At 46.1% G+C, this 26567-nt stretch overlaps 7 protein-coding genes across 8 annotated transcripts; 5 read left to right on the forward strand and 2 right to left on the reverse strand.

The window, feature by feature from the left end:
• Positions 1-268: 268 nt before the first annotated feature.
• Positions 269-2330, forward strand: LOC6561377 (protein Notchless). Its single transcript, XM_001988532.3, has 4 exons — positions 269-1360; positions 1428-1778; positions 2027-2153; positions 2230-2330. The coding sequence occupies exons 1-4, from the start codon at positions 385-387 to the stop codon at positions 2240-2242; spliced, it is 1467 nt and encodes a 488-aa protein (XP_001988568.2). The 5' UTR covers positions 269-384; the 3' UTR covers positions 2243-2330.
• On the reverse strand, positions 1827-4672 carry LOC6561376 (pseudouridine-metabolizing bifunctional protein C1861.05). Its single transcript, XM_001988531.3, has 2 exons — positions 3048-4672; positions 1827-2956 (listed from the first exon to the last, which is right to left on the reverse strand). Exons 1-2 carry the CDS (start codon positions 4533-4535, stop codon positions 2360-2362), a joined length of 2085 nt encoding a protein of 694 aa, XP_001988567.1. The 5' UTR covers positions 4536-4672; the 3' UTR covers positions 1827-2359.
• Positions 4673-5006: 334 nt separating this feature from the next.
• LOC6561423 lies at positions 5007-6255 on the forward strand. Its single transcript, XM_001988530.2, has 3 exons — positions 5007-5142; positions 5209-5501; positions 5568-6255. The coding sequence occupies exons 1-3, from the start codon at positions 5073-5075 to the stop codon at positions 5742-5744; spliced, it is 540 nt and encodes a 179-aa protein (XP_001988566.1). The 5' UTR covers positions 5007-5072; the 3' UTR covers positions 5745-6255.
• Positions 6256-6752: 497 nt separating this feature from the next.
• Positions 6753-10230, forward strand: LOC6561422 (ice-structuring glycoprotein). Its single transcript, XM_043214631.1, has 2 exons — positions 6753-6854; positions 6944-10230. The coding sequence occupies exon 2, from the start codon at positions 6963-6965 to the stop codon at positions 10155-10157; it is 3195 nt and encodes a 1064-aa protein (XP_043070566.1). The 5' UTR covers positions 6753-6854; positions 6944-6962; the 3' UTR covers positions 10158-10230.
• Positions 10220-11062, reverse strand: LOC6561421 (translocator protein). Its single transcript, XM_001988528.2, has 2 exons — positions 10615-11062; positions 10220-10548 (listed from the first exon to the last, which is right to left on the reverse strand). Exons 1-2 carry the CDS (start codon positions 10948-10950, stop codon positions 10351-10353), a joined length of 534 nt encoding a protein of 177 aa, XP_001988564.1. The 5' UTR covers positions 10951-11062; the 3' UTR covers positions 10220-10350.
• Positions 11063-11453: 391 nt separating this feature from the next.
• On the forward strand, positions 11454-17025 carry LOC6561420 (intraflagellar transport protein 140 homolog). Of its 2 annotated transcripts, XM_001988527.3 has the most exons (5): positions 11461-11822; positions 11883-12478; positions 12628-14995; positions 15160-16270; positions 16502-17025. In XM_001988527.3, the coding sequence occupies exons 1-5, from the start codon at positions 11676-11678 to the stop codon at positions 16837-16839; spliced, it is 4560 nt and encodes a 1519-aa protein (XP_001988563.1). In that variant the 5' UTR covers positions 11461-11675; the 3' UTR covers positions 16840-17025. The 2 variants fall into 2 exon arrangements, 1 of the variants encoding a protein (XP_001988563.1); XR_004365088.2 differs by lacking the exon at positions 16502-17025 and having other exon boundaries at positions 11454-11822; positions 12628-15079; positions 15160-15223.
• Positions 17026-19374: 2349 nt separating this feature from the next.
• On the forward strand, positions 19375-26526 carry LOC6561419 (DNA-binding protein D-ETS-6). The gene is made up of 3 exons (XM_001988526.3): positions 19375-20623; positions 24362-24602; positions 25195-26526. The coding sequence occupies exons 1-3, from the start codon at positions 19882-19884 to the stop codon at positions 25721-25723; spliced, it is 1512 nt and encodes a 503-aa protein (XP_001988562.2). The 5' UTR covers positions 19375-19881; the 3' UTR covers positions 25724-26526.
• Positions 26527-26567: the final 41 nt, after the last annotated feature.

A 26567-nucleotide genomic window follows, 5' to 3' on the forward strand; every position in this document is an offset into this window, starting at 1 on the left:
TGTTCGACAGTGCTGTGAAATGGTTACATATACCGATAAGCATTAAGCAACACCTAAGTGGTGATTATCGATTACGATATGGTTGTTCTGTCATCGGTCTGCTAACATCAACAGCTGTTAATTTTAAAATTCGTGCCAGCTTTTGCCGGCTAAAATCATATATATTTTATATATGATTACTTAGAATCAAAACTTTGTAAAGCCGAGCGAAAAAACATAAGTGCAGTTTATCATGTTCTTGTAAGACAGAACATTTGTCATTCAGAAAAATATATGTTACTAACATGTTAGCAAACTGTTAACAGTTAACAGAGCAGCGGCGCACGTGTTTTGTTTTGTTGTTTTAATTTATGCGTGTTTTCCTTCGACTGCTCAACGCGCATAATGTTCGCAAAGAAACAGAAAACGGAAAGTAAACCTGAAGCGGTGATTGTGGCGCCACAGACGCTGCAAGCCCGCCTAATATCAGACACTGGCGAAGAGGCCGGTCCACCGATAGATCTGCCCTCGGGGATTACAACACAGCAGCTGGGCCTCATTTGCAATGCCCTGCTGAAGAACGAGGAAGCGACACCTTATCTGTTCTTTGTGGGCGAAGATGAGATCAAGAAGTCACTGGAGGACACACTCGATCTGAGCACTGTGGACACGGAGAATGTTATCGACATCGTCTATCAGCCGCAGGCTGTTTTCAAAGTGCGTCCAGTGACCAGATGCACAAGCTCCATGCCGGGACATGCCGAGGCGATTGTATCGCTGCATTTTAGTCCAGACGGTGCTCACTTGGCCAGTGGCAGTGGGGATACAACAGTGCGCTTATGGGATCTCAATACAGAGACGCCACATTTCACCTGCACCGGCCACAAGCAGTGGGTGCTCTGCGTCGCCTGGGCGCCGGATGGCCAACGGCTCGCGAGCGCTTGTAAATCAGGTAACATCATTATCTGGAATCCGGAGACGGGGCAGCAAGTCGGTCGAACCTTGACCGGCCATAGGAAGCACATCAACGCCCTCAGCTGGGAGCCTTATCATCAGAATCCCGAGTGCCGTAAATTGGCGTCGGCCAGTAGCGACGGTGACTGTCGCATCTGGGATGTTAAACTCGGTCAGTGTCTGCTCAATATCGCTGGGCACACGAATGCCGTCACTGCCGTGCGCTGGGGAGGCGCTGGTTTGATTTACACCTCGTCCAAGGATCGCACTGTGAAGATGTGGCGTGCTGCCGATGGCATCCTGTGTCGCACCTACTCCGGCCATGCCCACTGGGTGAACAGCATTGCGCTGAGCACGGATTATGTGCTGCGCACGGGACCCTTTCAGCCGCTAAAGGATCGTCTCAAGTCGCATCTCAGCATGAGCAGTAAGTGTTGCAGTAATTATACCTATTCAATATCATATTACAATAATTTCCCACCTGCACCTTTAAGCTGAGGAATTACGCGCAGCCGCACTGAAGCGCTACCAGGCCGTCTGTCCGGATGAGGTGGAATCGCTGGTATCCTGCTCGGACGACAACACTTTATACTTGTGGCGCAACAACCAGAACAAGTGCGTGGAACGCATGACTGGCCACCAGAATGTGGTGAACGATGTCAAGTACTCGCCGGATGTGAAACTTATCGCCTCCGCATCCTTTGACAAATCTGTCCGTCTGTGGCGTGCACATGACGGCAAATTCATAGCTACATTCCGCGGTCATGTGCAGGCCGTCTACACGCTGGCCTGGTCAGCGGATTCGCGCTTAATTGTCTCCGGCAGCAAGGACTCCACGTTGAAGGGTGCGTATCTATTAAGCTGATCTGATTTGGATTAACTTGTGGGGTGCATTTGAATATTGCAAAAGACTTTATTAAGTTTCTACATTTAAGTAATCACATATTAGGATGGATCCATCCTTTTCTCCACAGTTAATAATTTTTAGTTTCTAAATATAAGTAACAACTTCTTTAGATCGGTCCTCTATATATATATCAAATTGATATTCAAATGTTTGCTCTTATTAATAATCCAATTGACCGTTGTGCAGTGTGGAGCGTCCAAAGCAAGAAAATGGCACAGGAACTGCCTGGACACGCGGACGAAGTCTTTGCCGTTGATTGGGCGCCCGATGGTTCACGCGTTGCCTCCGGCGGCAAGGATAAAGTGATAAAGCTGTGAGTTAAATCAAATGAAAATATATATTATAGAAAGGAACCATAACAAACATCACATTTATTGCCACTCTTTCAGATGGGCCCATTGACAAGCTTTCTTCGTACACATATAGGAATCCAGATATATATATATATTTATATATTAACAATAAATTGAGAACCCTGAGTGTTCAAGTAGTCGTCGCGTCTGATTTCTGTTTCAGACTCTAGATGCTCCGGCACTGCAGCGATTTCAGCGTCTGCTTGAAGTTGCTCTCGAATGTTTGCGGATCGGGGAAATATGTTGCCGGCACCGCCGATTCGGAGAGTAAAGCTCGCTCCGCCGACACAAAACCCGCGGCGACGCATTCATCTAAACTGTGATCCTTCAACAGCGCGGTAATGAAGCCGGCACAGAAACTATCACCCGCACCGGACACATTCACTATATTCTGCACCTTGGGCGCCGCATAGAAGCGTGTAATGTGCTCACAGCTGGGCGTCAGTGAGAGCAACTTGCTCGCATCGCATTCGGCATCGGAGCGAAAACTGAGCAACACTCCATGATCCCCCAAGGTCGCAATGATGCAATTGAAATGCTTTTCAATTTGCTGCAACAGCTGCTTGGCCTGCTCCAGCAGCTGGGAGCGTGCCACTTTCGTATTTGGCTGCCACGCCACATGCTGTCCAGTTATGGTCTCCACAATGGTCTTCAGTTCGTGCATGTTCGGCTTGAGCAGACGAATGTTCTGCGTTAGGTCCGGGCTCAGCTTGAACGGTTTGCCAGCTATATACATATCCGTGGGCTCAAAGAACACAGGCACCTGAAAAGAAAGTTGTTTATTGATTTTTATTTTTTAAACATCGTTTTCCAATTTCAAACTAAGTATTATTTTAGAGTTCGGTTCGCTTTACCTGAAACTTCTGGGCCAGCTGCAGTGTGCAGGCCATTGCCTGCTCCGATATATTGCAGTCCATCACAATGAGTGGTGCATCCGAGAAGAGATCGGATTGTGTGGCTAGCACCTCAGGCGTAATGCTATCGTGCACCTCCATGTCACCCAGGATCAGCTTGCAATCTCCGGACTGATCAAAGACCAGCGAGCAGAGTGATGTGGCATGAGTCTCATCCACAATAAGACTACGTTGCAGTGCCGCCGGCATCAACTGTCGCAGCATATGTCCCAGCTGATCGCTGCCCACCGCAGAGATGAGGTTAACTGCTCCATAGAGCTTATAGATGCCCTCGGCAATATTGCGTCCAACGCCACCAGCTGCCTGTTTGGTTACAGCTGAATAGGTGGCGCCATCCAGCTGCATATCCCTTTGTTCTTTGACTGTGAATGACAAGTCCAGAATGGAAGCGCCTATCACAAGGGGCTTTCTTGAGGAACCGCCGCTCGGGGATGTCTTTTGGACAGATTTATTTGCCAGCTCGCAGGCAATTTGTGCCGCCACTGCGGCATTATTCCTGATCAGCGCAATGTTCGCCTGCAGACTTCGACCCTTGGTTAACTGTGCGATGTGCGCCAGCAGGAAAGGAGTCACCTCCTTGCCGCTAACGCCTTGCGCCTGAGCTGCAGCATTTGCTTCCCTAATTGCCGCATCTATGGCTGTCTTCTCGGCGGCATATTCAAGTGGAATGGGCACGCCGATAAGCACGCCGGACTCCAGTTGCAGCTCTCGCCATGATTTGAGGAGCGCTGCGGCTTGGGCAGCGGTGGACAGATTATAGGGCACCTTGCAGCCACTGTCGCGCGTATAGAAGTCAGGGAAAATGCCACCTGCACTCTGATAGCTGGCGACGCAGACACCCTGCGTCTCCAGATACTCCAGCGTGCGCGGTATATCCAATATGGACTTGACACCGCTGCAGACGACGGCGACTGGTGTGCGTCCGAGCTCAACGAGATCCGCAGAGACATCGAGCGTTATGTGACCTTCGCGATGAACGCCACCAACGCCGCCAGTGGCAAAGATTGGGATGCCGACGCGATGCGCCGCAATCATGGTGGCCGCCACTGTTGTACCACCACTTTGTCCCGTTGCGACCACATAGGGCAGATCGCGGCGTGAGCACTTGATGACCTCCTCGCGCGGCTTCTGCGCCAACGTGAGCAACTCCTCCTGTGTTAGGCCAACTTTGATGCAGCCATCAATTATGCCAATTGTGGCCGGCAGAGCTCCGTTTTGACGCACCTCCTGCTCCACCTGTAGCGCTGTTTCCACATTTTCAGGCATGGGCATGCCATGGGTGATAATCGTCGATTCCAACGCCACCACAGGCTGCCTGTGTTCCAGGGCATATCGAATCTCGGGATGTACAACAATATGTTGTTTGGTGGCAAAGGCGCGGGAAAAAAGCCCCCGAATGCCATTCGTTGAACATTTTTGCATGAGCATTTAGGCAGAGCACAAACAAGTACCAATATTGTATGAAATGGTTTTATTATTAGCTTGGAAATCTTATTTATGTTGACACTAATCTCATGTTTGAATATTGTCAACAAACACTGCACACGAACGCAAGAACCTAATCAGAATTCTATGTGGGGTTATGTTTAACTGCCGGACAATTGCAGCCTTCAGCAATGCAACAATTCTCTCTAGTATTAAATTAAGTATTTTTTCTTGTTTTTCAATTTATCGCTATTATAGTCAACGTAAAACACACAAATGAATTTGTGCAACAGAAAAGAGCAGTTTTAGTGCTGTTTTACAGCAAGTCTTCATGATTATTTAAATTTATTATTATTTAAAAGCACATATTCAGTTCAAGAGAAGTTTTTTCAAACACGACAGATCTGGTCACACCGTTGGATCATTCAACTATCGATATCACGCCAACTATCGCTATGCTCGATTAATATGTTTTTTAAGAGATTCGCGCAAATTTTAGCATCATATTTGTTTGTTCTTAAAGATTAAACATAAAACAAAATGGATTTCGAGCAAAGCGCCTATAATTTGGAGTTCTTCAATTTTACGCCTGAACAAATTTCCTTGGAGCGTAGGTTAAATGCATTGTTGCACTAAGTCAACTGCGTTGCTTACAATTTGTGTATTTTTTTCCAAGGCGAAAATCTGGTGCAAGCGCTCGTTGGCAAAGCTGTTGAATCGACCATTAAGAAGATTGAAACGCCTGCCACATCCGTGCTGCTGAATGAGCAAAAGGACAAAGTGATAAGTCTCATGCAGAAATCCGTTCAGGCGAAACTAGATCACATGCACGAGTTGGATAAAACTAACTTTCAGGTTCCGTCGCATGTCCTGAACATCAAGGACTTTGAGCTGGAACAGAACTTCACCAGTGCCGAGGAGGAAGCAAAGGCTGCCGAAATGGAGGAACTGAAGCTGCGCTATCGGCAGGTTAGTCCGATTTAAATTAAAGCCACTCTCCATCTAATCTTTACTCACTTTCATTACTCTGCACAGAATCTAGCCATGCTGGCTGAGCTGGAGGCGGAGCAGGCAAGGTTCACGGCCATTGAGCCGCTCATTGAGCAAGAGCAGGAAATGCATCAGAAGATCTACGATGCATGCGCCAAATCGGAAATTAAGAAGTTATACAAACTTGCAGCTAATATGGCAAATGATCAGCAGCCACTTTGAGTGTCTCTTAAGTGTATCTCACTCTCTCCTGTATTCCATATGTCATTAAGTATTTATCATTAAGCAGCAATGTAATGAACACACAAATAGGCTAGCTATAAAATATTTATTTGAAAACACAGTGGTTTCGAAATTGTTCATTTTTTATACCCTTGCAGAGTATGTTTTAGTTTGGTCATGAAATGTGTCTAACCCATTATGGGATTATGTTAATATATGCTTAGTCATTATTTAAGACTGAGTTGAATTGAATGTGAACTAATCTTCCATTTCAAATAGTCTACCATTTACTGTAATTTTGAAGTTTTTAATTGAAACATAAATTTTGAGCTAAATGCTGCTCCTAACGCATAAGCAACAATGTCTGTATGAAACAGGAAATAGAACCTAAATCTGGAAGGGTATAAAAAATTCGTGAAACCGAAAAAGACTCATCTTGTTATGTTCTTAAGTTATTTGTGAAACGATCCGTGTATATATAAATATATATATAATATATACACTCTCAGCAGCAAAAGTTTATGGTTTGTATTTCTATTTCTGACTCACTGCCTCGAGAGCCAAATGCGAGAGTCCAGTTTGTCGTCAATAGTTCAACAGCCGATGAGGACACGAACTCGCTTTGGATATGGGATTTGTGTGTGTTTCGGTGGTGGTGTGTGTGTTTTTACTTGTTGTGTGTGTATGTGTGTGTGTGTTTGGCACAACTATAACGCAGCCACACGCCGAGTTTCGCTACTCTGCTACAACACAGAACTCGAAACACTAAACAAATAGCAACAGCAGCGGGACCAGCTGCCGGAGGCTCGCATAGAGATTCGATGCTATTTATAAGTTACCCGCGATTCGGCGGCAACATTTTTATGTTGTTTCGTTTTCAGCGAGGCGTATTTCAAAAACGAAAAATAAATGCAGAAATTGCTAGCACAACAAAAATAAAGCTGGCGAGAGGAAATTCGCGCAGTTCGGCGTTATTAATAAAAGCAGCGCTGCTAGCGTGTGTTGGGGTCCGGCTGCTTGTGGATCGGTTGCCTGGCTGCATTTATTCGCATTTCGCCATTGGAGTTGCACGTCGTAGTCGTATTTGTCGTCTCTTTGCAAATATCTGAGGTATTGTCTTCTTCGACACACATTTCCACACTTTATGTAATACATATTTTTACTTATATGTATATATCTAATTTATATATCGATTATAGAGTAAAGCGTATAACCAAAATGAATGTGGAGAAACTGAAGCGGCTGCAGGCGCAGGTGCGCATCGGTGGCAAGGGAACGCCCCGTCGCAAAAAGAAGGTCATGCACCAGACGGCCGCAACCGATGACAAGAAGCTGCAAAGCTCACTGAAGAAGCTCTCCGTGAGCACCATACCCGGCATAGAGGAGGTCAACATTATCAAGGATGATCTAACAGTCATACATTTTAACAATCCCAAAGCACAGGCCTCACTCTCCGCAAATACATTTGCAGTGACCGGTCATGGCGAGACGAAGAAGATTGTCGAAATGCTCCCAGAGATATTGCCTCAGCTCGGTCAGGAGACAGTCGTTCAGCTGCGCATGTATGCCAACACCATGTCGAATAATCAGAAGAGCCCTGAAAGTGGCGGACCAGTAGCAGCCAACAATGGCGAGGAGGATGAAGATGTGCCCATGCTGGTGGATGATTTCGATGAGGTCGCCAAGTTGGAGGCTGACAAGCAACAGCAGCAGCAGCAGCCGGCTCCAGCTATCGATAAGAAAAACAATAAACAGCAGGAGCAGCAGGCAAAGCCCGCAGCAGAGAAACCGAAGGATGCCAAGAAATCGAATAAGGAGAATAAGGACAACAAGCAGCAGCAACAACAGCAGCAACAACAGCAACAGCAGCAGCAACAGCAGCAGCAGCAGGGAAAGAAAAAACAGGAGGGTAAGAAACAGCAGCAGCAGCAGGATTCAAAGCAAAATGAAGCCAACAAGAAGCCTAATAATGAAAAGCCGAAGGACAAGCAGGATAACAAGAAATCTCAGTCAAAGGCACAAGAGCAAGTGGAGAAGAAGAATCAACAGGAAGCGCAGCCCACTAAGGAGCAACCGAATAAAAACAAACCCGATGCAGTTGCTCCCCAAGACCAGCCCAAGCCAGTAGCTAAGGAGGAGCAAAAACCAGCAGCAATTACTGTGGATATTCAAAAGACAGAGGAACCTCAAAAGCCACAACCTGAAAAACCGTCAGAGGCACCCAAAGCAGAACAGTCGAAGCCAATGGAGACCAAGGATCAACCCTTGCCAGCAGCAAAGCCTAGTCCACCCACTCCGACACCTGTTGCTGCTCCTGTTCAGGTGAAGACGCCGCCCGCTGTTCAAACATTAGCTCAAATTGTCGCCGCTGAGCCACCAAAGCCAGCAGTTCAAGCTCCAGTTGCAGAGAAACCCGAACAAAAAGTGGAGAATATTACTGAATTGAAAGAGATCCCAACTTCTGCTGCTTCAGCTGCCGAGCAGAAGCCAGCGGCAGTTGCGGCTCCAGCGAAAGTTGAGGTAAAAGCTGAAACCGCCGCAAATCAGCCTCAGCGGAAACCAGCCGAGCCGAAGCAAAAGGAAGCTAGCCCACAAAAGGGCACTCCACAGCAAGCCAAGCCGGCAACACCGAAGCAAGTGACTCCACCACCAGCAAAGCAAGTGACACCGCCAGCGACTCCACCAGCTGAAGCTAAGCCGGTGGTAGAACAGCAGCAACAGCATCAAAAGCCAACAGAAATTGCCACTCCGGCAGTTCAAGTCATCAAAGACGCATCAAAGCAGCAGTCCGAGAAAAAATCAGGACAAAAGAAAGCTGGAACGCCCACGCCACAGCCGGCAAAACAGGCATCTCCCAAGCAAGTGACTCCACCACCTGCCAAGCAAGTAACTCCGCCAGCGGAGCTTAAGATTATGGAACAACAACTGCAGAAACCAGTAGCAGCGGCACCTTCTGCAGCAGCTCCCGTTGCTGCTCCCGCTGCAGCAGATTCTGCTCCCGCTGCAGCAGATTCTGCTCCCGCTGCAGCAGATTCTGCTCCCGCTGCAGCAGATTCTGCTCCCGCTGCACTAGCTTCGACTCCAGCTCTTGTTCCAGCTGCAGCAGCTCTTGCTTCTGCACCGGCTGCAGCAGCTCCTGCTTCTACACCGGCTGCAGCAGCTCCTGCTTCTACACCGGCTGCAGCAGCTCCTGTCTCTGCACCGGCTGCAGCAGCACCAGCTCTTGCTCTGGCTGCAGCTGCAGCAGCTCCTGCTCCGGCTGCAGCAGCACCAGCTCCTGCCCCGGCTGCAGCAGCACCAGCTCCTGTTCCAGCTGCAGTAGCACCAGCTTCTGCTCCGGCTGTAGCAGTACCAGCACCTGCTCCGACTGCAGCAGTTCCTGCACCGGCAGCAGCAGCTTCTGCGCCGACAGCAGCAGCTCCTGCACCGGCAACAGATACTCCAGCTCCAGCTGCAGCAGTACTAGCTCCTGATCTGGCTTTAGTAGCACCAGCACCTGCTCCAGCTTCAGCAGCTTCTGCTCCAGCTGTAGATGCTGTTGCTCCTGCTCTTGCTTCAGCTGCAGTAGCACCAGCTGCTGCTCCTGCTGCAGCAGCACCAGCTGCTGCTCCTGCTGCAGCAGCACCAGCTGCTGCTCCTGCTCCAGCTCCGGCTGCAGCAGCTCCTGTTCCAGCTCCGGCTGCAATAGCTCCTGCTCCAGCTCCGGCTGCAGCAGCTCCTGCACCTGCTGCAGATGCTCCTGCTTCTCCCCCTGCTACAGCTGTAGCAGCATCAGCGGCAGCTCCTGCACCGGCTGCAGCAGCTCCATCTCCTGCTCCTACTTTAGCTGCAGCAGCTCCTGCTCCTACTCCCGCTGCAGCAGCTCCAGCTTCTGCTCCCGCTGCATCCACACCATCTTCAGACTCGGCCGCTGCTCCCACACCTGCTGCACCAGCTCCAACTCAAAAGCCAGGAAATGGCAAGAAACAAGATCACGGCCAGAAGTCCAAGCAGCAGCAGCCTAAGACCGGCCAGACACAACAACAACAACAACAACAAGCTCCAAAGCAACCACAAGCCGGCAACAAACCACAACAGCAGCAGCAAAAGCAGACGGCTCCCAAGTCACCAGGCCCAAAACCTGCCCAACAGCAGCAGCAGCAACAGGGCAAGGGCAATCAAAAGGCATCGCCACCCAAACAGCAGTCACCCAAGAATAACCCTCAACAGCAACAACAACAACAACAGCAAAAAGCGAATGATGGCAAACCCAAGACACCGGCAAATACACCCGTCTCGCAGACATCGCCCAAGTCGACGCCGTCACCGAAAGCAGGCACTTCACCTAAGGCGGCCTCCCCGAAGGCGGGCACGCCAACGACACCCCCAGCTGGGGCTGCGGCTGCACCGCCTGCTGCTCCCCAAGGCAATTAAAAATGGTTTCAGTGCATTTTCAAATAGTAACGATCGGTGCATAGAAAGAAGAAGCAGAACGATTGACATTCAACTGCGCACGCAGCTTTACAGTTTATCGATAACGCCGATACGTTTTTATTTTGTGACATTTTTTTATTGAAAAATAAACAAATTAAAAAATGCAAAAAAGCAATTAATTAACCCATTGGGTTTAGCTAGAATGTTCCGGTTTTTGCTCAGCCTTCTCCGGCTTCGGGTTAAGTTTCCACATGGCATAATTCAAGGCAGTGGCAAATCCCAGCCAGGCCATGTAGGGAACAAAAATAAGACCGGCCGTCTTATTGACCCGATAGAACATCGCACCACAGGCACCAGCCGCCGCTGTCAGCGCAATAATTTCAATAAGCCCCTGTGCGTGATATTAACATAGAGATAAGGAATATAAGCACTCTCTAATCTGGCAAGCTCAACTTACGCCCTTGATGTTATGATTGCCAAAGAATATCGGTGTCCACGCCCAGTTCAAAGCCAACTGTGTGCCATACGCAACCAACGGCAATTGGGCATCACCATGGAAGCCGCCTCCATCGCGCCACACCAGGTAAGATGCGTAGCCCATGCCGGCATACAGGGATGTCCACATCGGTGCAAACACCCAGTTGGGCGGCCTGAACGTGGGAAAGTTTAGATTCGCATACCAATTCTTGAGATTTTTTCGTGTCACGTAGCCGCCGAGCAGACCGCCCAGATTCGGCAGGATGACAGCACCAGCAATTTTAAGTGCATTTCCAGCTCCGTTTTCTTCAGACATTTTTGGGTGGCGTGTTGCTCTCCAAGCGCTGCACTATTAGTAACTGTTTGTTTCTCGGCTGCGTCGCAATAGGGAAAAATTGTTTGTTCTGCTCGCCGGTAATTTTCTATACATATACAAATGTATATCCAATATGTGCGTTCTGTGCTCTCTGCTTTCGCGTGTGTGTATATGGGAATGTGTGAGTGTTTTGTGTGTAAATAGTGACTTTTGTACTGCAACACTTGCCAACAGGTTTGTGGCTTAAGCACACTTAAATATATTTCCGGGATTTATCAATATAGCATTTGGAAATTTTTATTATTGAGGCTGCATAATAAAGTAAAATTGACAGAACACTTAAACTTAATAATTTATTATATAAAAATCTATATTCGTTGCTTTGAGGCATATGCAAATTTCGAATTCTACGTTTTTATTGCATAGTGTAATCTTTTTAGATCATGTGCGTAGAATTTAAAGGGGGCGACCGACCGTAAATCTGATTAGCTGTACGAAACTAGTTTTCTAATTGTGAAATAATCGCTGTTGAAGTATTTCTAGAATGTTGTAACTAATTGACATACAGTCCAGGGCTGACAAAATGCTGGACAAACTGAGCAAGGTGCATAAAGGAGCTAGAGGAATTGCTATGGCAACCGTTGCCTGTTATGGTCAGCGGCTAAAGAAAAGAGAACAACTTTTGCGCCGCATAGAAGGCACATTGAATTGCACGAATCGCAAAGATGACTCTCTATTTTGATACAAAAATCGAGTTCCTCGACTCGGATGCGGTGAGCACCATAAGCAGCTGGCATCCAAATGAACCGCTCTTTGCCGTTGCCTCCTACAGTCACGAGCGCGGCGGAAGTGTCACCATATTCGCGGATACGGTATGCTACGAAGCATTAAATTAAATTAGACAGGCGATTATTATCTATATTTGTCGGCAGGGTGAACCGCAACGGGATGTCACATATCCAGTTCATGCCACTTCACAGGCAACGGCTCTGTGTTGGCATCCGGAGAAGGCGCTCCTGGCCACTGGGTGGGAGCATGGCGACATACATGTGTGGTTTGCCGGCCATCGTGAGTTCGCAACCGTTAGTGGTCCCCACAAGGCGCCCATTGTGCTGCTAGAGTTCAGCGAACAAGGCGGCCGCATGGTTACAGCGGATGCCATGGGATTGGTAACCGGTTGGCGCTGTGATGGCCAATACCAGTTTCTCACCATGTTCTCGCATGATCTACGCGAGGCTCTGCTATTGATCTGCTTTCGCCGCACTGTCGAGAGCGAGGTGCGTGAGGAGATGGCCAGTCTGGCCAAGGCAGCGGTAGCTGGGGACGAGAATGCCCTGGACACGCTCACCAACTGGCGGCCACGCACTGCCGCACGTGGTCATGCAGGTGTGCAGGACAACCACTGCTTCTATGCGTGCACGCAGGGTGGTGTCGCCTACTACATAAACCAGGGCGGCACCTGCACCGAGGTGATGAAGAGCGGCCCTCACCAGCCATCCATTCTGCAGATGCTGTGGCATCCCAAAAAGTGAGTCTAAGACTAGGAAGTAAGCATTACGAGCATGTAGATTAGGAAATTATATAGTCATGATCAAAGCAGTATTGGTAAAATAGTTATATATATTTTACATCTGCTTTTTGGCCACAATTTTATTTACTCTACAATATTTTTTTTAGAGATGCAGTTATCTGTCTGATGGATGACTTGACCATTACGCTGTACCTTGTGGAATCCACGGGCATTCTGACAGAACTGGATCGCGTTAAGTTGAGTGGACGTGGCACTAACAAAAACGGTGCCATTGCCTGGGCAGGCAACAGCTTGGCCATTATCACCGGCGATCTGACGGTGCGCATTTGGGACATCGAACGCAGTGATAATTATCTGCTCAAGATGAATTTACCCAGCTACAGTCTTGCACGCATGAGCTCATCTATGTCGTCTAGTCAGAGCAATCTAGTAATGACAGCCACCTCTTCATCCAACAATAATGCCTTCTTTAGCCAGGATAGCAGTGGCGAGAGCAACGTTAATAATTTGCCCAGGAAGATATCGAAATATTCGAAGCTCTCCACCGGCGAATCGTTCACCTGCCTTGCTTACAGCACCAGCAATCAAACGCTGTGCGCTGCAACGAATCTGGGAAATCTGTATACATGGAAGCGTTCGGTGAGCTGCTTTGTCAGCGCTCCCGAGGATGCCTGGCAGTTGGGTAACATATCAACGCTGTCGCGACAGGGCGCAGTCAAGAGCTGCACTTGGGGCTACAATGAGCTAACGAAGCCCTGCATTCTCGTCAATTGTTTGTCGAGTGTTTTTATGCTCAAGGAGCAGCCACTTCTGGCGAGTCACACGCGAACCTTGTGGGCACTGCAGTGCTCCGCCAAGAGTGTCCAGTTGACGCACTGCAGCGGACGACATTGCACGGTTCAAGCGGATTTTGCAGTGACGGCCTTGGCTCTCAACGAACTCAGCTTGGTTGTGAGCAATGGTCGCTCCATCTCCTCATACAGCCTGCAGAAGATCGAAAAGAGTTTGGATGAGTTTGATGAAATACTGGAGGCATCCGGCGCTGGTTCCGCTGCCTCCGTAAAGAGCTCCCCGGCGCTGAATGTGAAGCTCATGCAAACGTTTCAAGCCGAGTGTTTGACTCTCTGTCTGCACAATCAGAACATCTTCTGTTTGACCAGCAGCGATATTGTCATCTATTCCGTTGGAGGCGTCGTTCTGCACCGGATTCTCGGCAATGATATTGAGGGCAAGATCATTGGAATGGATTTGACAGCCTGCTATTTGACCGTATTTACCATGAATGGTTATGTGAAAGCCTATGATGTGACCCGACATGATCCCAAGCTATTGTTTCCCAGCAAATCGGGTCACGAGATATTCGATGACTTTGGCGAATTTATTCTGGCCAAGTGCAATAGTCTGGGCAGTCACCTGGCATTGGTCATTGCCAATAGCAGCTTTACGCCCTCCGCTACCGTCTACTGCTGGGACTTTGAGCGTAACAATCTCTTCGATCATCAGCTGGGTAAGGACGAGCAGGAAACGGAGAAAGATGCAGGCGCCAAGTCAAGTTTGCCTGTACGCATAGTCTGGGACACGGAGGAGCCACGTCTGCTGGCCGTCGAGATCAAATCGATGATTATGTTGACACAAAAACCGAGTCGCCAGCAGCCTACTCACTACGTGGAGTCCCAGGTGCTCGTCATGTTCTATTCAGAGAAGAGCGAAGGCAAACTGAACGTGCTGGAAACTCAGGATCTCTCTACCGGATCACAACTTTTGAATCTCTGTGTGCCTAGCGTTGTCTGTCTGCAGGTGAACACTGTGAAGGAGCAGCCGCTGAAGGATTTCACGGATCTGCAGCAATGTGATGCCAACACGAGGAGACAGGTGCTCAATTTTAGTTTGCATGTGGCCGAGGGTCAAATGGATTTGGCTTTTCGTTGCGTACGCTCGATCCAATCGAAGGTGATTTGGACGAATCTGGCCAAGATGTGCGTGCACACGAGTCGCCTGGATGTGGCCAAGGTGTGCATGGGTCACTTGGAGCAGGCGCGATCGGTGCGTGCCCTGCGGCAGGCAATGGAAGATGATGATCTTGAACCGGAGGCTAAGGTTGCTGTACTCGCCATCGAGCTGGGCATGGTCGAGGAGGCTAAACAGCTATATAAACGCTGCAAGCGTTTCGATCTCCTCAACAAGCTGCTCCAAGCCACCGGGCAGCTGGATGAGGCGCTTCAGGTAGCGGAATCCGAGGATCGAATACATCTGAAGCACACTTATTATCAGAAGGCGCAGGCACTGCGTGATCGTGGTGACATCCAGGGTGCTCTGGAGTTCTACGAGAAGACCCAGAATCCGGTGCAGAATATCACACAACTATTGCTGGAGAACCCCATGGCCATGAAGCGCTATATACAGACGACCACCGACCCGAAGCTGCTCAAGTGGTGGGGCCAGTATGTAGAGAGCTCTGGGGATATGGATGCGGCTCTGGCAGTCTACAACAAAGCCGAGGATTGGTTTTCGCAAGTAAATATAAAGTTGTGAAAATGTAGAGACACCTCCAAATATATTCTCAATTGCACAGCAAATAGAGATCAAGAATCCTCCTTTGTAAATATCAAGATGATGCTAAGATTAATTCCCTTTGTCTGATGTCCTATTTATCTTTTATTTTTATAAACTTTTCACAGGTTAAGATACTCTGCTATCTGGGCAAAATATCGAAAGCGGATGCAATAGCTCGGCAGTCTGGAGATCGGGCAGCCTGCTATCATCTCGGCAGACACTACGAGAATGTGGGCAAGTTCCAGGAGGCGATAATGTTCTATACGCGCGCACAGACGTTCAGCAATGCGATACGCATCTGCAAGGAGAACGACTTTCAGGAAGAGCTCTGGACAGTGGCCAGTTCCTCTCGAAGCAGGGACAAAGCCATTGCGGCTGCTTACTTTGAGGAGTGCGGTAACTTTAAGTATGCCGTGGAGCTATATCATCGGGCGGGCATGCTTCACAAGGCGTTGGAAATGGCATTTGAGTCGCAGCAGCCGGAAATACTCGAGATTATAGCCAGCGAACTGAATGCAGAGTCGGATGGGGAGTTAATTAATCGCTGTGCTGATTTCTTCGCCAGCATTGAGCAGTATCAAAAGGCTGTCCAGCTGCTGGCCAAGACCAAGCATCTGGAGCGCGCACTGGGCATTTGCCTGGAGAAGGGTGTACCTGTCACCGAGGAACTAGCTGATATGCTAACGCCCAGCAAGGAGGACTTTGAGGAGCTCACACGCACTGGTATTCTCATCCAGCTGGGTGAGCTGCTTCAGCAGCAGGGCGACTATCACAGCGCCACCAAAAAGTTCACCCAGGCGGGTGATAAAGTGAGAGCCATGAAATCTTTGCTGAAGTCGGGCAACACTGACAAGATCATCTTCTTCGCCTCGATGTCGCGACAGCGTGAGATCTACATAATGGCGGCCAACTATCTGCAGGCTCTCGACTGGCAGAGTGATTCGGGCATTCTCAAGCACATCGTCAGCTTCTATAGCAAGGGACAGGCTTATGATTCGTTGGCCAATTTTTATGCCATTTGCGCTCAGATCGAGATTGAGGAGTATCAGGACTATGAGAAGGCTCTGACGGCCATGCAGGAGGCAGCCAAGTGTCTGGAGAAGCTAAGTCACGCCCAGCACGCCTACAACAATCTGCAGCGTACCGTTGCAGACGTCAGGAGCATCCTGGAGATGCAGCAGGCTCTGCGTGCCGGCGATAATCAGGCCGTTATTGGCTCCTGTCGCAGTATGCTGAGTAAGTTGCTCCAAATTTAGGTGAAAACTTACTAGAAATCAAAGAATAGTAGGTTAAACCAATGGTAGTCTTTGATCTGATACTTACAGGTTTCATTAGCTCTTATTTTTAATATGTTGGAATCTGCATTCTATTTTTATACTTGCTAGCCTATTCCAGATTTAATGAACATTTATTGAGTCCACCTGCCAATTATACTAAATCTTGTTTGTATTCTAAATATCTTTACAGTTAAACCCGAGCAGCCGCCAATTCGCCACTCCCACATTCTGGCCATGCTGGTGCGTGCCCTGGTCTACGCCAAGCAGTTTCCCGAGGCGGGACGTGCACTCAAGGAACTGGCCGTAAAGGACAATTCGTGGAGTGCCTCTGGCTTAGTGGATAGAGCGCTGGTTCAGCGCGTTGCCAAGGAATGCGATTTGGACTTTGATTTAATCTGGAACTCGGGACGTCAAGTGACCGCCTCCACAACGGCAACGGCAGCCACAACTATAACGATGACGACAACTCCAACGGCGACCAGCGATGACGAAGCGGATGATGAGGAAATCAGAGAGGAACTCCACTGAACTGACGCTAATCATTGATCCAACACTCAGCAATTGCTATGAGTAACGAGAGCTATTTTAATCTGTAGACCTAGTTAACCTATATTATGATTTACTCATTGGGTCCCTTTCGATCTGGACTTGCTTTAAATCAGAATAGTGAAAGTGATGAGAAATAAAATGTTTTTCTTTATGAATTCAACCCAATTGCCAATTAGTTTTCTCTATATTCCTGCTGGTAACTAATCTATCTAGTTTTTAAATTTTCACAAAGATAAACAACGCTAAAGCAGCGAAAAATGTTTACACAAAAACTAATTTATCTTAATTACTAAGTTTAGACAAACATTCACGCCTATCTCAACTTGCCGTTCCATTCAATAATACTCCACACATTTAATGTCTCAATCTCAAAACCCACAGAAAGAATAGTAAGTACAAGTATTATGACGCCAATTATCAACAGTCAAGTTATGAATGAGCAATCCGGAATTTCGTCGGATCACGTAAAGCTTTTACCAACACAAACATAACAAACACACACACAAATACACACACACACATGCAAAACAACAACGAGAGTATGAATGAATTTTACGTATGGCTCGTAAAAGCTCGCCGCACAACAGGTCATCAGATATATCAAATCTTATCTCCCTCGCAGAAAACCAAAATAAATACAATACTTATCTGCAGCGCCAACGCAGAGAGAAAAGCGAAGGGCTGGCAACCGGGGCAGTCGAACGGTATGAATCACTTGCATATAATGCGGCCTCAACTATGAAATCACAATTGTTTCTCGGAAGCGCAGGCTGAATTCGAATAATTTCAATAGAGCAATCGTCTATTTGTTGCGCCCGTTCAAATACTACAACAATACAAAGTAGTAATTGTACACTCGGCGAAAAAGCTACTCTACTCAAAATGAATACTTGAATATTGTTAATAATAAATAATTTCTGATCTATTGGCAATTTAAGATCTTTAACTCTTGAGTTAAACTAATATAGTTTAATGTGAAGATAATTAAAACCAAAAGCATATCAGAGAAATTAGAAAAATTTTACATTATTAAATCACATTAATAACAAAGTGTGTACTTCACGGGAAAACTCTACATTTTTCCAGAGTGTAGAGAGCTGTGCAAATGTTTTGGATTTTGGCCGCGTAATGTGCGATTCCCATGAATGGGCGACGAGTAGCAGCAGCCGCAGCATAAAACAAAAAAAAACAAACAAGCAACGCGCCGCGTCTCGATGATCAGTTGTTGTCTTCGAGCAGCCGACCAATAAAGTAATGCCCAAAAATGAGCCGCAAACTTGGCGCCTGAGAGAGCGAAAGTGAGAGAGGGAGACAGAGAGAGAGAGAGCGAGCGAAAGAGAAACAGAGATCGTGTTGAAGACTCATTCCGCATTTCTAGGAATGATGACGGGGCCAAATGAGCGAGAGAGCCAGAAAATATATGAATGAATGAACTTATTCAACAGACAGCCAAACGACCTTAGCCCCCTTTCCTCGCACACCCATCACCCATTACCCGTCAGCCATGTGCTGTTGTTGTTTGCGTTGCATTTCGTCCACTGAAATAAACACAGATGCGGTCAAATTAATGTGGGTGTTGAAAATTTAACAAAAATAGCTGAATATATTATGAGTTTTTTTTCGTACAAGCCTTCTTTTCTTTAACATAAATAGATGAGAAGTTCATAAAAATAATATTATATTGAATGCCTTGAAATTGAAAAACTATGAGCTGTTCCAAACAATTCTAGTGGAATAGTTTAGTCGTATCTATCTATCAATGACAATTTAAATTTTGCTTCGCAATCTTTAACCTTTTCGCGGCATGTGTTCGTTGTTTTTTCGTATGGGTAATGTTTTTAAAATAACCATCTAGCAAAATTTGTATGAAAAGTTTCGAAAATAAATTCATTTTGAATCATTTTCCAAGAAAACGCAATCTGTTAATAAATAAATATAACCATAAAATAATTATATATAGTTATTATAAAATATATCTTTTCTTATAAAAAAAAAAACCATTGTTTACCCAGAATTGTCCCGATGGATTGGAGCAATGTGCAATGTTCTTATTTACTTGACTGTGAGCTGTGCTCAGAAACCTGTGTGCCTGGGGAACTCCATGACACGTTTTCCATGTTTTGTTTGCGTTCACTTCGCCCGTTTGGTGGGTGACTCACCAGTCACCAGCCGAGCCGGTCAAAGTCGTTTCTTCCCTACGTCATACTTACCGAATGACTTAACGAACGTAAGAGAGTCGCAGTCGAAGTCGAAGTCGGATAGAGGCAAGCTTTCTGCGATCCCATATAAAATTTCGCAAGTAAAAACCGGTTGCGCTGATTGCCGATGGAGCCGGCAATTATCGACGAGAGAGAGACAGAGACAGAGCGAGCGCACGCGTATGAGATTGCCGACGCCGTTGCTGTTGTTGTGAGCGAAAGCTTTGACGCATTGACTTCGTCATGAGTTTTATCGTCGTTCATATTTGCTGATCATTAACTGGTCACAAGCGAACCTGTGCGGATGGCTTTGCTCGGGCAGCGATTAATGATCGCGTATCGTATTAGCCAGCCAATAACCGTTATTAAGTTCTCGCACTTTTCCATCGAATATTGAGAATTTTCCACTGAGCTTTCCGCTGTGACAACAACATATTGAAATACAACCAATTTACAAAAATTTTATAAACACCGGTCTTTAAAGCGGGCGTGCATTTCAAAACTGTGTGAATCACCCGACGATTTTTTAAGTCCTAAGCGGACCTGACTGTGAACAATCGTAAAAGTCTAGAATCGTTATTATTCTTTTCGAAATCGACCATTAAGTATGCACAATAAAATTTCCAAGACACCGGACTTTAAAGTGAGCATTTAAAAAAAAACTGGTGTGAATCACCTGACGATTTAAATAAATCCTAAGTCCGTAAATAAAGTGTTTTCCCTGCATTCAAATATTAACAATAACAATGACGCGGAAAAGTGTTAACTGCAGCTGATAGTGTCTGTGTTCTGTGTATGTGTGTGCCACGAGTGTTAGTTCCACATGGCCATTCTGTGCAACCGCAACCAAAGTCAAATACAAAACCAAATCCTGTGCGTTGCAAGGTCAAACCAGGTGCTGAGCTTTAATGCCATGCACCAAGATGCAAACCGATCAAATAGTTTCGGAGAATCCACCAATCAAAAAACAAGAACGGAAACAAGTGCAGCAGAAACGACGCTGGATGCACCGGAGAAGAAAAAGGAGACACGTCCACGACGTCGTCGTCGGAGACGCTGCAGCAGCACATCCTCTGACTCTGATTCCACAAGCTCCGACTCTGACTCATCCCAAAGCAGCAACAGCAGCAGTAGCAGCAACGGCAGTAGTGACAGCAGTAGCAGCCGCACTAATGGAAGCAGAAGCAAGAGCTCATGGTTGCCAGTGTCGGTACCGCTTGTTGCACCCACCCCCACCTCCCCGCCATTACCGATACCCGCACACGACGCCGATGAGGAGAGCAGTGCGGAGACGCCTGTGGTGCCCGTGGATCCGCACGCATGGAGCGCAGATGACATTGCCAGCTGGGTGAAATGGCTGACACGCAAACTGAAGATCGATCCAGAGCCGGATATCACACGCTTCCCCAAAGATGGCAAAGAGCTATGCGAACTGAGTCGCTCAGATTTCTGGGTCTGTGCTGGGTCGCGTCGTGGTGGAATTCTTCTAGCAAAGCATTTCGCCTTGAGTCTATACCGTGCCACAGGACGCGAGACGAGTCCGATGCTCAATGAGAACGAGCCAAGTGAGTAAAGGTTTCCTTTTTATCTATGCCCACATAAATCTGATGTGTCCAGATTGGTGCTGCTTGTAAATTGGCTGCACGTCGTATTCCCAGCGGCACGTTTAGAGTCACGATACAGGTCGAGGTGCGAGTCCTTCCTTTGTGGTCAAGCATCAATTGAATCCTTTCGCAGCAGCATTCGATTCAACTTAATGGCAACTGATTAAGATGTTAAGGTGCTGATAGAAACGTTAGTTATGTCCTGCATTGATTGTTTTTCACACCCCTCAACCCACACACACACACACACACACACACACACACACACACACACACACACACACACACACACCCACACACACGCTCTCTTTTAGAAATGCCCTGCCATTGATAAGGGCATGAAATTAATGGGAATGGGGAAGGGGTATCAGCATGTGTGTAGCTACTGTGTAGAGGTGGACGCGAAATGACTTTTTCCTTCCTTCAATGTTAATTCACCCTTTTTGTAATAAATAATTAATACATAAGTGATTAGTGCATTTTCTTTATTTACATACTTGTCAACTTGTTGTTGTTATGCACTACCTTTAGCAACAAATAATAATAATAATATATAGTTGTTCAATTTACATGATCACATTGTAACTGCTATTAATTTTGAAATAATATTGTCTGCCGAGTTCTATAAATTGTTATCTTGCTCACCTTTTAGCTATAATGCTATTGCTTTATATACCTTATATTTATAACAACTAACTTATCTATTTTTTTTTTGTGCTTACTAATCTTGTGCGGTGTTCGCGTAGTATCAAACCGGAAGTAAAAGGGGATTTTTAGCATGGGGCTCTTAAAATAGAATTAAGTGCTTTGTAGTTTTTTGTTTTATCTATTCATAGAGTACACATTTTTAACCCTAGTGAATTGCCAAGAGTGGCGCAAATTCGTGTCACGTCTCAAACCAAACACGACACGCGCCCATCTCCAAAGTGCTCAAGACTTTAACTACTCTTACTTACTCTTACTTACTTCTCCCACTTATCAGCTGCCTTTTAATTATAGATAAATACTTGCTGCTATATAAATATAGGCTATATGTGTATATATACTTGTACCTGTCAACGCGGGGCATTCTTAACTAAGCGAGTGGCTTACAAACTTTCCACTCATAAACGTAAATCGCTTGGAAAATGCCTTCGCGCAGCGCCCCGCAAAATATGCAACACTTTTTGTTAGCTGCCAAGACAGTTATTAAGTAAGGGTGGGTGTGTTAGGGATGTTGTCGCGAAGGGAGGGGGAGTGGTGTTTACTTTTCGAGTGATGAACTTAATAATAAACGATGTAAATATGATAATTTCTCACAGGATGTGGCATCTAATAATAAAATCAAAATAATCCCAAGTCAGAAAAGTCACAGCCTCAAAGCCGGAGCCCAGAGGCAAAAGTCGCCAGCCTGGGAGTCCTGGAGTCACAGTGACAACAGCGCTGCGGGTGGTCAGCTTGTAGTTGGGTGCGGGTTGGCAGGGGGAATTGGGGTGGCAGTTGGGGGCTGGCACAGGAAAATATTCAATTCGTCGCATCCTTCCTGCGATTTGGCGCTCTCGGCTGGCATATGTTAAAGAGCAACTGTGTCTGCCAATTTAATTGATTTGTTTTTTATGCCAAAGAGGATTACATGTTGTTCGGGCGCAGCTTACAGCGTGCAATTTCTGTGGCACAACCCACAAAGCACCCAACCGCCGGCTCGCCCCCCCTGTCAGTGGGTTGAGTGTCTGCACGTGGCCTTTTGTGAATCTCTTACTTTGCGACTTTTTCGGACCGAAGCCGAAGCTACGGCAGCATTTACCACCAGCTGCGCAGGTGAGCTGCTCCTCGGATTCGCTCGTGTAATGATAGCAATACACACATAGTATATATGTTTGTATATATAGCTGATGATGCGTTGCAGTGTTTGGTTTTAGTTGTCACACGGAGTTAGCTCGAAACGGTTCACATTTACGCTGATATCCCCAACAGCGTAGAGTTAAAAATAAAACTGTTTTATCACCGTTTCGATATTGTTGTTAAGCAAATCACTAAAAACAATGCAACGTGAAAAACATAAATATGTTTACCTAATACAAAACTTTAATTAGTTTCAACCATGGGAAAATCGAAAATTTTCATCATAAAAACCACTTAAGGCAAAGCCAGTTCCATGAAAAGTTACATTCATACATAAAAAATATTTTAAGATAAGTGAAAGAAATACTTAAAAAAATGGAGCATATACTTTAATCATATACAAAACAAAAAACAAGGTCTCTTTCGTGGAAAGTTAAAAGATAAATAAATAATGGCAAAAATTAAATCGTGATCCGTTTAATGTGTTAAAAAAAAGATAAATAACTTACTCAGAAACAACAAAACAATAAAATGCAGCCAAGGGCAATTCCGCAGAAAGAAACATATGGAAATAAATTAAGTTATTGATAATATGGACAACTCACAATAAAGTGATTTGAGATTCAATCAAAAAGGAAATTTCGTGCATACATAAAAACATAGATATTCCAACAGACGCCTGTTCGGAAAATATGTGCTTGTAAAGTTCTTGTAGTGCATCCAAACTTGCAAAATGAGCGTCAGCGTTGATGTGGGCGTCATGTGGCGCCTCTCGGAAGACTTTAACCGGCGCTTCGGTTTGCGCATGCAGCCAGCACCGCCGGCAACACATCATCCGCATTCGCATCCGCATCATCATACGGCCGTACATCATTATCATCATCAGCACCCCCATCTCAATGGGCATGCTGCCGGCACGCACAGCTCCATGATCTTCAATGGTACATATATGTAAAAGATTTGATAATCATCTCTTTCATTTGGTATTTCCGGAACGAAATCTAAGCAGACACCGAAATGGCATAAGAATAGAAATAAAATAATCTCTCGCCAGTTGAAACTTTTACAAATCAGAATTGCGCAGAATTCACTTATTTTTTAGTTCTCATCAATCAACTTGTGTTGTGATTGAACCCACTTTCTTAAACTTGACCTATTGATTAACTTTTTCATTTAATTTGATTTTACAATTAATTATCTATTTTTGTATAACAAAATATGACTTGCAAATATTTTAAATATTTCTCGATTTTGAGTCACATCCGGAAGCGTATAATTTATCGACCGTCTACTGTACATAAGTTCAATGGACGTAGACGAAGCAAATTCCTAATTCAAGCGATCTTCTCGCTCTCTTCACGTGAGAGATACACATATCACGGGGCGCTGGTTGACCATGAGTCACCTTGGGTTTGGCTGTTTTCGTGACTGCAGCCGACAACATTTTAAAACGGGGGGGATTTTTTCCGACCTTGTGCAGCCTTGAAGCCAGCGACAGACCCGATCTAGGCAGCACATGTCTTATGGCGGGAATAACCCAAAACCGGGTCCGAGATAATTTTGCCGTAGGTTTCTCGTTTCGTTGCTAGCTGGAGGATTTATGTACGCTTGCGGTTGATTTTCTGTTGAATTGCGGCGGCTTATGTGTTTTCATTTCGCTTGCATGCCACGTCGGCGAGATGTCCTCTTCCCCCATCCCACATCCTTCTCTCTCCCGCTGTAATCGTCGTCGCAGCCATTGACCAGAAAATCTCATTTAAAGCATAAGCTCTTTCTGTGCGCGGCTCTCTCTATATCTCTTCTCTCTCTCTCTCTCTCTCTCTCTGTCAGCGTGTGTGTCTGTTGCTTTATTTGTCTGTTTTTGTCTCTTATTTTTAGATCCATATCAGCTGCTGAATGCTGCCTCGCACCGATTGGTCGCCCAGGGCTCGGGCGGCCAAATACAGTTGTGGCAATTTCTGTTGGAGCTGCTCGCTGATTCGTCGAACGCAAGCTCAATCACCTGGGAGGGCCAATCGGGCGAGTTCCGGCTCGTCGAACCGGACGAGGTGGCCAAGCGTTGGGGCGAGCGGAAGGCGAAGCCAAACATGAACTACGACAAGTTGAGCAGAGCTCTGCGGTGAGTAGCATTTCACGCTTTCAATTCCCACAAACTGGTTGCCAACGCAACACAGCCACCACAATTCACTCTTAACAACGCTTAACGCCAATTCCTGCACAGTGACTCATTCGAAACTAGTTAGAGATTTGCCGAAGGTGTTGTGAAGTTTGTGTTTAAATGTGTGTGTCATTCAAGAAGACACTGCTCCATATAAACTTATTCTGTCTGCCTCTGCATAACTGAATTAAGCTCTTTGTGATGTTATCTTCATAAATGTTGGTACATAAGCTTATTATTGGTCCATTCACTGCTTCATACTGAATAATGAGATTTTCTTAAAGTGTGAAGAGCAAACTTGAAATAAAAAACTTTGGTTTACTTTAGTTATAGCATTTAAAACTTGATATTGTAATCAAACTCACCAGTTGCAAGGCTTAATATGTTTTTAGCTAAAATTAATAATCTAAACAAAATCGGACAACTACATGCACCATAAAGCTTTCTTAGAACCAATTATCTCCATCAAACTCATCAAGAAAGAGCTTTAATCGTTGACTCCTCTCACTATTTCTTCATTACAATCGAAATTCTTTTTGTTTGATCCTTGCAGCTACTATTATGACAAGAATATCATGACGAAGGTGCATGGCAAGCGGTATGCTTACAAGTTTGACTTTCACGGTCTGATGGCCGCTTGCCAGGCACAGGCGCAGGGCTGCGATCCAACCAGTAGCATGATTAGTTCCTACAAGCATCATCATCATGGCGCCGCTGGCGGCGGTCCACATGCGATGCCACCGCAGCATCTGCAGCATCATTTGGGACATCATTCACATCCTCATGTGCATCCCCATCCGCATCATACGCACGCCCAGCTGCTACATCCACACGCCGCCGTGGAGTTAACATCGCCGACTTCGACCTGTTCCAGCCTGGGATTTCCCTCACCCTCGACGGCATCTTCGCTGCCCTCGCCTGGTACTCAGGTGCCGTCGGTGTTTACGGGGCCAGGCCCTTATGCAGGAGTAGTCGCCACATCCGCCGGCTCCAGTCAGTCGGTCGAGCAAGCACCCAGGACATCCATAGCCTCAACTTCGACCTATGAGCAGCGCACACCGCCCAGCAATGCATTTAATTGAAATGACAACCCCAATTTGTTTGGGGTTGCTTTATAGTGCGGTCATCAGTGTGGTGGAATGGGGGTTGGGGGTTACAGGACTTGCGCAAGGACCGCCCGCTGCGCACAAGACAACGGTTACTGTCTCCATCCTGCACTAGCAGGCATCCGGGTCTGTGCGCTGGACTTAACTGTAAAAAGGTCATTTCGCTTAATTCTAGCTACATTTGGGTTAATTGAGTAATTTTTCCGTATGTGATAAACATGGAGCAATGCAGCGAGGAGCATCCCAAGAAGCAATACGAGTGAAGGGACTAAATTTCCCTGGGCTAATTTGTTACATCATCTGTTATCTGTCGCTTTTAAGCCTACCTTTTAATTTAAATGCATGTATCTATGCAAATAGAGCTCTCCACATAAGGAGCTTAGTTCCAGTAGTTTTCGCAGCAGTTTTATGCGGCAAACTTAATTTACCGGAAGAAAGTTATTTTTAACACCAGAGATTATGTTGGTACGCTATATTGTCTTGTGAGAAGGTTAATCACATCTGGCTACTTTGAGAAAAATAAACCAGAAGCCTTTCTCAAATCAAACATGTGATTTCACCTGTATAATTCGAATTCCTTGAAATCCGCTATCCATAACTTAAAATAAATAGTATTTATTTATTGCTACGAATTAATTTTATGCGGTTTTTGACAATGCTATATGCCAAAAGTACAATTCAGGTTCCAATCTTCCAGCGGCTTGCCAAATCTACTGCACGAAACAGCTGCTAAAACTACTGAAACTACTCAATAATATTTATATAATTCTAAGTCCACATTGAATATTGTCATATAAAAAAGCACACACACATATAGAAA

Source organism: Drosophila grimshawi, unplaced genomic scaffold (assembly GCF_018153295.1).
Source record: "Drosophila grimshawi isolate 15287-2541.00 unplaced genomic scaffold, ASM1815329v1 contig_1377, whole genome shotgun sequence".
NCBI classification, from domain to species: domain Eukaryota; kingdom Metazoa; phylum Arthropoda; class Insecta; order Diptera; family Drosophilidae; genus Drosophila; species Drosophila grimshawi.

What these genes read in the sequence shown, in the direction of transcription:
- LOC6561376 (XM_001988531.3), bottom strand. Translation starts at nt 4,535, where the DNA reads ATGCTCATGCAAAAATGTTCAACGAATGGCATTCGGGGGCTTTTTTCC. An exon ending in AGCTGGCCCAGAAGTTTCAG is followed by an intron (nt 2,957 to 3,047) that starts GTAAAGCGAACC and finishes CTTTCTTTTCAG; the next exon opens with GTGCCTGTGTTCTTTGAGCC.
- LOC6561377 (XM_001988532.3), top strand. Translation starts at nt 385, where the DNA reads ATGTTCGCAAAGAAACAGAAAACGGAAAGTAAACCTGAAGCGGTGATT. An exon ending in GTCGCATCTCAGCATGAGCA is followed by an intron (nt 1,361 to 1,427) that starts GTAAGTGTTGCA and finishes TGCACCTTTAAG; the next exon opens with CTGAGGAATTACGCGCAGCC. An exon ending in CAAGGACTCCACGTTGAAGG is followed by an intron (nt 1,779 to 2,026) that starts GTGCGTATCTAT and finishes ACCGTTGTGCAG; the next exon opens with TGTGGAGCGTCCAAAGCAAG.
- LOC6561419 (XM_001988526.3), top strand. Translation starts at nt 19,882, where the DNA reads ATGGCCATTCTGTGCAACCGCAACCAAAGTCAAATACAAAACCAAATC. An exon ending in GCTCAATGAGAACGAGCCAA is followed by an intron (nt 20,624 to 24,361) that starts GTGAGTAAAGGT and finishes TCTTATTTTTAG; the next exon opens with ATCCATATCAGCTGCTGAAT. An exon ending in AAGTTGAGCAGAGCTCTGCG is followed by an intron (nt 24,603 to 25,194) that starts GTGAGTAGCATT and finishes TGATCCTTGCAG; the next exon opens with CTACTATTATGACAAGAATA.
- LOC6561422 (XM_043214631.1), top strand. Translation starts at nt 6,963, where the DNA reads ATGAATGTGGAGAAACTGAAGCGGCTGCAGGCGCAGGTGCGCATCGGT.
- LOC6561420 (XM_001988527.3), top strand. Translation starts at nt 11,676, where the DNA reads ATGACTCTCTATTTTGATACAAAAATCGAGTTCCTCGACTCGGATGCG. An exon ending in ATGCTGTGGCATCCCAAAAA is followed by an intron (nt 12,479 to 12,627) that starts GTGAGTCTAAGA and finishes TATTTTTTTTAG; the next exon opens with AGATGCAGTTATCTGTCTGA. An exon ending in CTCCTGTCGCAGTATGCTGA is followed by an intron (nt 16,271 to 16,501) that starts GTAAGTTGCTCC and finishes ATATCTTTACAG; the next exon opens with TTAAACCCGAGCAGCCGCCA.
- LOC6561423 (XM_001988530.2), top strand. Translation starts at nt 5,073, where the DNA reads ATGGATTTCGAGCAAAGCGCCTATAATTTGGAGTTCTTCAATTTTACG. An exon ending in TGAACAAATTTCCTTGGAGC is followed by an intron (nt 5,143 to 5,208) that starts GTAGGTTAAATG and finishes TTTTTTTCCAAG; the next exon opens with GCGAAAATCTGGTGCAAGCG. An exon ending in TGAAGCTGCGCTATCGGCAG is followed by an intron (nt 5,502 to 5,567) that starts GTTAGTCCGATT and finishes TACTCTGCACAG; the next exon opens with AATCTAGCCATGCTGGCTGA.
- LOC6561421 (XM_001988528.2), bottom strand. Translation starts at nt 10,950, where the DNA reads ATGTCTGAAGAAAACGGAGCTGGAAATGCACTTAAAATTGCTGGTGCT. An exon ending in GCAATCATAACATCAAGGGC is followed by an intron (nt 10,549 to 10,614) that starts GTAAGTTGAGCT and finishes TATCACGCACAG; the next exon opens with GGGCTTATTGAAATTATTGC.